The sequence below is a fragment of the Cannabis sativa genome, chromosome 4, assembly GCF_029168945.1.
Source record: "Cannabis sativa cultivar Pink pepper isolate KNU-18-1 chromosome 4, ASM2916894v1, whole genome shotgun sequence".
Classification (NCBI taxonomy): domain Eukaryota; kingdom Viridiplantae; phylum Streptophyta; class Magnoliopsida; order Rosales; family Cannabaceae; genus Cannabis; species Cannabis sativa.
The window spans coordinates 5,529,021-5,537,592 of NC_083604.1; the positions used below are offsets into that span (position 1 = coordinate 5,529,021).

Below are 8,572 nucleotides of genomic sequence, written 5' to 3' on the forward strand. Positions count from 1 at the left end.
ATTTAAATGAAAAGAAAAAGAAAAATTGAACATAATTAATTCAATGGATATGGCTTAGCTTGTGTGGTGTTTTATTCCCAGAAAGTGATAGATCACAGGGATCAAAAGACTACTTTTTCGAAATAAAATATTCAAAAGCCATATGGAACTTTATTAATCATAAGCATAAATCCAAGGAGAGTACTTGTTTGGTTGGTTGAATAAAATGTTTGATGATATACATGATATTTTTCCATATTATAATCGAATCAATCCAAACACACCCTAATGTAGCCAAATTAAGCTATAAAGAGCTTATATAATCAACCACCAATACATAATGTATATTCATGTCATATAATGGAATTTGAATATGTATCTATAGAATAGAGTGAAAGAAGAATTTGGAATGACATATCTTCATATTGAATAATGATGAAAGTAAGAGGCCCACACAAGAAATGATAAGGCAATTGACACCCACAAGAATGTATAGAGAAAGCATAATATATATAAGCATGCATCATAAAAATGGTGGGGTATATATATATATTATATATATACACATTTATATATATAAATTGAGTATGACCCTACTCTCTAAAAGCTTCTTAGAGGGTACCACTCCCACTGCCAGACTCTATCATGGTCATTCATTCAACACATTGTAATTGCCCAAATATTAGGCTTTGCATTAAAACAAATTACAAAAAAGAAAAAAAAAAATTGTTGATATGATCTCCATATATTGAATGATATTATAATGGTAATATGTGCATGATGGGTTTATTTGTTAAAAGTGACAAGTATAGGTGTGACACTTTAATAGGTGTAGTTGATCATACATGATATATCAAAGGATCATCATCATGATCAGTGATCACTCCCGTGAGTGAGTGAGAAATAAAGGAAAAGAAAAAAAAAGAGAGATAAGATAATATTGAATGAATGCCCATAATAAAGTTTTCTTCTTCTTATTACTTTTGTTCATCTCAATAATACTCAAATATCCACAACCATTTCTTTAATTCTCTCAATATTTCTTCTTCTTCTTCTCATCAAAGAAACTAAAATCCAAACACCCTTTTTCTCTTGCCAATTTCTACTTGGGATTTCAGGTCAAACTTCTCTACATATATATACTCTGTTTAATTTTCTTTACTTGTTTATTTTCCTTCCTTCCAAACACTACTCAATTATCTTAAATTATTAATATGTCCAGGTATATACGAAGACTAAATCAATCATGGATTTCAGTGGACAATTCACTAACAAGATGGAGATGAAGGTTGAGATTCCATCAGAAACAGAAATGATCATGGGTGGATCTGGACCCGGGTCCGGATCCGGGTCGGGTTCAGGGTCAGGGCTTACAAGGCAGGCAAGTGTTACAAAGAACAATTGCCTATGTTCCCCAACAACTCATGCAGGGTCGTTCAGGTGCAGGCTTCATAGAGCACCAAGTCTCCAAAGAACCAAAAGTATTGACACTAATGCAAACCTTCGTGAATCAAAGCCCAATATTACTACTACTACTACTTCCACTACTACTAATGTTCAGTGAAAATTCAACAAAATTATTCATCATCAATTAGTGCTTGTATTTATATCACAAGCTTCTATTATGTGTTATCACTATATCTATATCTATATGTTATCATATTATCAGTGTGTTTTCTGAGTTTTTTTTACCCTTGTTTAGTTTTGTGTGTTTATTTTGTAAGCAGGGAAGTGGATAATTAATTTGTTATAATATAAATTGGTTCTTTTTTTAAATAAATGATCAATGCTCATTGAATAGAATGGTCAAAAATACATGGTTGAATACCATCCAACTAAGTGTATTTTTAGCTATTCTAATTTTAAACTTGTTTTAATTAGACCCCATATTTGCCAACTTTGGCTTTTGTACTTATTATGCCTTAATAATAATAATAATAATAATAGTATTTAAACCATAACCACCCCACATTTGGTTGATCTCTCCAACGGTTAAGTACTCAAAGAGAAAATGCTTTAGTTAAGGTGAAAAGCAGAGAATTAAATAAAAAGGGAAAATATGTTATTCAAAAGTGTACGGCTAGAAATGGACTGGGAACAAAGGATCTCTACTTGTTGATTTTCTTAATCATGCGGAACAATTGAAATGATTGTGTCCATCATTATTTCGTTACTGGTTTTTCAAGTTTTTAATAATAATTAAAAAAAAAGGGTGAAATTTTACAGAGGTACAATCAAAAACATATGTATGGTAAAAAAGTAAAATGATAAGGTAACATAAAATCCACGCATCTGAATTACAATTATAGTTGTTCATTTTGGAAGATAACTATATATGATGATGAACAGGAGTAAGTAAACACCAAAGACCACCTTCGAAAACTATACTTAGAATAAAAACCAGGCCTAGTGAGATGTCTATTTCAGACTGTAAGATCTTTCTTTCTTTCTTTTTTTATGGCTCAGTGCATAATGCATTTAGACAACAATTGTAAGTTTACATCAAAATTCAGAACATTGAAAATGACCTTCCATTGGTAACAGTTTCTGGATTTATCAAGTCAATGCCAAATGTGGGGGAAAAGTAAGTGAATATGTAATCATTCATGGCTACAAATTAGTCAATCTGGTAGATAGTGCTTTTGATAACTATCCTCCTCAATTATTTCATCTTACTACTCAATCAATATGGTGTTTTCTTATTTTTACTAACTCTTTTGTTAGGTAAGATCTTTTTTTTATTTACCCCTAAAACAAAACAAGAGAAAAGTTGGATCTTTAACCCATTGATACTTCTTATTGATGGACATTTTACTAACTTGTACAACTTTTTCCAACTTTATATTATTTTCTTGTTTTCTCTTGTTATTAATCACCATCAATATATAACACACCATAGTTACCAGTTGTTCAAAATAATTACTAAATTTAAATATGTAGAACTAATATAAAATTACACTAATAATATAACAATTCATAATAATATTAGACTACACTAGTCTCTTTTGACATTTCTTTTATTTAGCAAATTCCTAAAATAATCTTAAATTAAACATAAAATAAAGTGGTATTTTGTTAGTGGTAATGAAATAGTTTTTATTCTATTTTTTTTTTTGTTCGATTGTAAATTTGTAATTTAAAATATCGAAATAATTTTTCTATCATTTCGGTAGTATGACTATTCTATTTTAAAATAGAAAAAAAAAATTATTCCAATACAAGCGGAGAAAAAAATTAATAACTTTTTTATCATTTTTTTTTTATACATTTTAAATTTTGTATAAGTTCTCTTTTTGATCAAATGAGAAACACAGAGACAGTCTTAAAGAATTTAGATGGGAGCTTAATAATTGGTTTAAAACAAAAGAAAGAAATAAAGATAGGGAAATCCAATTCAAAGCAATGCATTATGTTCAATTCATACACATGGAATACCAAAAAATAAATCTTGATTTACTGGTGTGAGAATCCAATGAGTTGAAACATAAGAGACAAAGACAGGTGTTGCAGATTTATAGACAAACACAACAAAATTGGTCCCACAATTAGTCATTTACAACTAATAAAGATTCAGCAAGAGATTTTCCATCTCAACTCCTGAAAATCTTGTTACTTATTACTTTAGGTTACATTGATCACATTAATGAGCATTGGGATTCCTTTTTTTTTTCTTTTCTTCCTACTACAAGTTACATGGGATTGAGTTTTGCATGAATTATAAGAAACCAAAAAGAAAAAGCAGAGTATATGTTACCCTTTTGATTACCATATTACCCAGCCAGGAAAGAAAGAAGAAAATTCACTCAATTTTTTTCACTTGGAGTTCTGCTGGCTGACCATAACTTACTGAAAATTCTTTTGGGTCTACTGGGAAGAGCACATATAGTATTTTTAAGCCTAGAGCTTCTTGCAGTCCCATCAGGGTTGATGTAATTTTCATCTAAACCATCATCTTCAGCCAACTTCATTCTTAAAGTTGAGATCTTGGACCTTGGTGACTTAAGGCCAGAGACACTCCATTGATCATCACCTGCTATGGTGGTTGTGGTACTTAATGGTGGTGGAGGCTTTGATGGGTCAATTCCATGTGAGGCTAGAAGTGCTTTTATGTTGCTAGGTAGTTCAGCCACTTTACCACCTGCCATAGCAGCTCTAGCTTGCTCAAAGAATAAAACTTGGACCACCACTCTTAGTGGGAGTAACTCGTTTTGTGCAGCGTGCATACAAGCCTCCATAGATAGTTTTTTGCAGTCTAGAATTCGACATAATCTCTTTCTTTCACTCTTATTGAGATCTGGGTGTGCCTAGATATCAGTCATTAAGAATTTATGTTAGCAAAGATAAATATAATAACATCATCTTCAAAACAGAGAAAGATAAGACCTTTTTAATTAAGATTAACTTTCAGAATCAAATAACTTCAGGCATTACTAAACTCATCAAGAAACCCCTTTTGTTGATTAGTTTTCTGGTGGGTCATCCTAATCCCAACTGCTAATTAAATATGCAAACGTGACAAGATTTTTTTTAAGGTCAAGAGAGTTGGTTAGCTACTGCTATAATGACCCACATCCTAAACAATGATAATGTGAGCATGCTCAGATATTAAAATTTATTCAAATGTAAACAAAAATCAGTGAAAATCAGTAGTTTTGTCTTTTACCTTAAGATAAATGTCAATAGCTCTGTAGAGATCATCATGGTCAATCCTAGCAAAATCAGGTATAGACTCAGAAATAACAATGAACTTGGAGAGTGACAAATTCACTTCCCTAGCAATCTCTTGAAGATAACCATCCACAAGCTTTGCCACTTTCAACTTTGATCCATGTGATGCAGAAGAAGACCTCCTGCTCTCCTGAAACTCAAAGTCAATATTCTCAGCTGAACGAGACCTCCTCCTTTCAAACCCAAACTTAGACCTGGGAGGACTAGTTGGAGGACTCTGCCCCTGTAACAGGAACTGTTCCAATATAGTCATCACTATGTCTACATCATAACGTGTGCCGTTTAAGTAAGAACCAGAAGGTATTAACAAATCACTGACAGTAGCTTCATCTAATTGGAGTGCCACCCTTTTTGCCAATTCCATTTTAGAAGAGGAAGAAGCATTAAGAAGATTGGCTGCCTTGACAAGTTTGAGGAGAAAACTACAAGAAACAGCACCTTTCTCTGCTGGAAGTAGACTCACTATAGACTCCAACAGTAATCTATGCTTAGAGTTTACTTCACTTGCTGACTCAGAATCAGAATCAGACTCGGAATCTCCATGCTTGTTGTGAACAAATCCATTTCTAGGAATGTTTGGTAACCATCTAGCAGCATAAATTTTCAAGGCATCTCCAATTAGATTGGTGGGGATCTTTCCACCTGATTTAATAGCTATCATAGTTCTCCAATAAAGGTCTATATCCAACTCTGCTAAATCCTCAGCCCACCAACCTTTGGATGTTGTCCTATGTCTTTGGCTCTCTCCACCACCACCACCATTGCATGATGACACATCATCTCTAGTACCTCTCCTTGAGTAACTGTGGGAAAGGCTCACCTTTGAGGGGTGAGTTAAGACCTTGGAAGCAATTGCTTCAATACATCTGCTTGTAATTTCAAGTTCCTCTGACCACAAAGCATAAGCTTTTGTGCTTTGTAGTGTCACAATTGAGTCTCTCCAACCATTAAGGATGCAAGAGTTGAAGAAAACTTCAATCTTGTAAATAAGGTTACCTTTCTCAACATCTTCTGTCATCTGCAAATACTCAGCAGCACAACGTGTGGACACTATGTTGTATGCACTAAGTGTTATGGTTATACCATAACAAAACTTTGCACAGAGCTCAAATGCTTCAACCCCACCTGGGAAATCAGGGAGTTGTACTATTTGGTGTTGTGATGACTCGGGAGATTCAGAACATAGCTTCTGAAGCCTAGAACACTTGGACAGAAGAGGAAACTGTATGCAAAAAAACAAAGAACATCAATTAATTAAAGGAACAGTTTAATTAATTACTTCTTTTAATTTAAGAACTTGAACTTAATTACCTTGTGAAGCAAATATCTGCTTCCCTTGACTTGAATTATAAGATCACTAGAAACCTCAGAGGAAATAGACCTGAAAATAAAATAAAAAATCAGTCTTTCATTGGTGAATTTCTTCAAACACCTTTAAGTCTATACAGATACATATATTCATATATATGATAATGATATGTTTTTACCTAACAGCTTCAGTAGTATAGAAAGTATCTGGGCGAGATCCAAGCTTCATAAACTTCATGACTACTGAATCTTTTTTATTCTCCTTCTCTCCTTATGAGTAGTTCATCAGACACTTCTTAAGGTATCTAAATAAAGATTTTATATATCAAAAATTAAAGAAAAAATTAAAAACAAAAATTGAAAATAAAAAAAAAACACTTCCTGATTTATAAAAGACTACCCTTTCAGTACACCAGGAGCCAGTAAAAAAATAAGAATGGTTCCTTCTTTAACAGTAATCAAATCACAAAGCTCTTGGAAAAAGAAAACAGTCAAGACCAACCATTTCCTGTACTAAAGGAGAAGAAAGCTTTTTCCCACTAAGTTTACCTAACTAACTAGAATTCTTCTCAAACACACCACAACCCCAAAAATTCAGAATTTAATTAACTTTTACCTTTTTTTTCTTAATAAAGAGAGTATTTTTGAATGAGAAAGATAGGTAAGAGTTAAGGGATATCCAAGAATAGAGGAAAGAAAGACAAGAGCTTTTTGTGAGTGGTGTGGTGAGAAGATACAAAAAAATGAGTTTAATGTAATTGGGAATTTATATCTATATATATATATAACAGAATAACAGTCAAAAATGACAAAAACCCAGAAGAAGGGCCATGTCTTATCAGTCAAAAAAATTGTTCTTTCTTTCTATCTATCTACTATATTCTATACTATACCCCATTTTGATTTTGACATGCAAACAAAGAATCAAATTCACTACAATCACAACAACACACTTCAGTCTTCCTAATAAGCCACTCAAAAACCAACCCACATAGCTAAGAAAAACATATCAAAAGTAGAAGAAGAAGAAGAAGAAAGAAGAAATATTTGTGCTTTATAAACAAGCATACTAACCAGAATACATTAGAGAATAATACTTAAATTAGAAAGTATATAGTGAATAATAATGATAATAATATATAATATATGACAACCTGAAATCTAAAAAAGTTTGTGATACTTCTTAGCTGCAGATATGCCAATCATTCACCAGACAACTCAATCTGAAAAAAAGAAATTAAAAAAGAAAAAGAAAATCCCATGTATCATTTTTTTTTCTTCTCTTTTGTAAATTGAAGAATAGCAATAAAAATTTAACCTTTTTTCTTTTTAATCTTCTCTATGAGCTTAGTATAAACTACAGCAACATGCCATGCCAGCGTGCAATTCTAAAGAGAAGACGCCCACGTGCTTATCCTGCACCCACTTCTATCCTTCTCTCTCATCATTGCCACTCTCTAAAATATATATATAAATATATTTATATATGTATAGGGGTGATAAAAATTGAATTTTTTTTTCTTTGTTAATTAGAGTACATGGATAGTGATTATTTTAGTCAAACACTATTTTATACGCAACATCGTACGTCTCACAATTCCATAATAAGGGAATATTAGCTTAAAACTAAAATTTATAATAATAAGAAAATAAACTAAAGAAAAGTATTATATAGAATGGTAATTATAATTGGTACTTTTGTGAAAAACAAAGCATACCCAAAAAATAAAAACAAAAAAGTAAGAGAAGGAATAGGATATGTGTATCACTTTCAAAATGCCTTTAACTATCCTCCACCTACAGCCACCAGAATCCACACTAAATATTATTATTATTAATATCATTAGAGGTTTATATAAATAAAAGTGAAATATCAAAACTACCCTTTGTCTTTTTTGGTAATAGCTAAAACACCCTTGTTATTCATTAATGGCATATATGGCCCATGAACATGAAACGTTTGTATATTATTGGTGTGTAATGAAGAAAAACCAGACTAAAATAATTTGCCTATGCATGCATGGTTGCCAGAATATTACTATCGTCTATTTTAAAAAATAAATAAATTCATTAACAACTCTAGCAATGATATTATAATTTCTAAATCTATATTTAAAAAAAAGAAGAGTGATAAGATGTATGAGATTTTATCTCAAAATCATCAATTAATAATAATTAATAATGAAAGAAATAATTTTGCGTTTATTATATATGATTCTTTACGTTATTAATATGAAACTCTCTAACAATACAAAATTAAAATTTCTATAATTAGGAATAACACTATGGGTGGAGTATTAATTTATTTAGCTAGCTAGAGCGGCAAAAAGTTTTAATTAATTAAAAAAATCAGAAAATTTCTTGGCAGTTGAAGGCTTGAAGGTCATGTTCATGGACACATTTCACATCATATTATTTTAGACTTATTCCATGTTTTTTTTTCTTCACATATAGACTTTTTTATAATCCTAGCATTGATTATATTAACAATGACTCCATTTTTTTTTCTTTTGGCTGGGTCCACTCTATTTCAATCGTTAAACAAATTAATAAATAC

The 8,572-nt window shown here is 31.4% G+C and overlaps 2 protein-coding genes across 6 annotated transcripts; one reads left to right on the forward strand and one right to left on the reverse strand.

Annotated features, from left to right (window-relative positions):
- The first annotated feature begins 771 nt into the window (after positions 1-771).
- LOC115712189 (uncharacterized) lies at positions 772-1,759 on the forward strand. The gene is made up of 2 exons (XM_030640439.2): positions 772-1,097; positions 1,202-1,759. The coding sequence occupies exon 2, from the start codon at positions 1,226-1,228 to the stop codon at positions 1,541-1,543; it is 318 nt and encodes a 105-aa protein (XP_030496299.2). The 5' UTR covers positions 772-1,097; positions 1,202-1,225; the 3' UTR covers positions 1,544-1,759.
- Positions 1,760-3,464: 1,705 nt separating this feature from the next.
- LOC115712820 (BTB/POZ domain-containing protein At1g67900) lies at positions 3,465-7,653 on the reverse strand. Of its 5 annotated transcripts, none has more exons than XM_030641201.2 (6): positions 7,334-7,653; positions 7,170-7,238; positions 6,195-6,320; positions 6,019-6,088; positions 4,643-5,929; positions 3,465-4,283 (listed from the first exon to the last, which is right to left on the reverse strand). In XM_030641201.2, the coding sequence occupies exons 3-6, from the start codon at positions 6,251-6,253 to the stop codon at positions 3,783-3,785; spliced, it is 1,917 nt and encodes a 638-aa protein (XP_030497061.1). In that variant the 5' UTR covers positions 6,254-6,320; positions 7,170-7,238; positions 7,334-7,653; the 3' UTR covers positions 3,465-3,782. The 5 variants fall into 5 exon arrangements, with proteins under 5 accessions (XP_030497061.1, XP_060969181.1, XP_030497066.1 ...); XM_061113198.1 differs by having other exon boundaries at positions 7,090-7,238; positions 7,334-7,491; XM_030641206.2 differs by lacking the exon at positions 7,170-7,238 and having other exon boundaries at positions 7,334-7,481.
- Between the last annotated feature and the right edge of the window lie 919 nt (positions 7,654-8,572).

What these genes read in the sequence shown, in the direction of transcription:
- LOC115712189 (XM_030640439.2), top strand. Translation starts at nt 1,226, where the DNA reads ATGGATTTCAGTGGACAATTCACTAACAAGATGGAGATGAAGGTTGAG.
- LOC115712820 (XM_030641201.2), bottom strand. Translation starts at nt 6,253, where the DNA reads ATGAAGTTTATGAAGCTTGGATCTCGCCCAGATACTTTCTATACTACT. An exon ending in GCAGATATTTGCTTCACAAG is followed by an intron (nt 5,930 to 6,018) that starts GTAATTAAGTTC and finishes TTTTGCATACAG; the next exon opens with TTTCCTCTTCTGTCCAAGTG. An exon ending in CTATTGACATTTATCTTAAG is followed by an intron (nt 4,284 to 4,642) that starts GTAAAAGACAAA and finishes ACTGATATCTAG; the next exon opens with GCACACCCAGATCTCAATAA.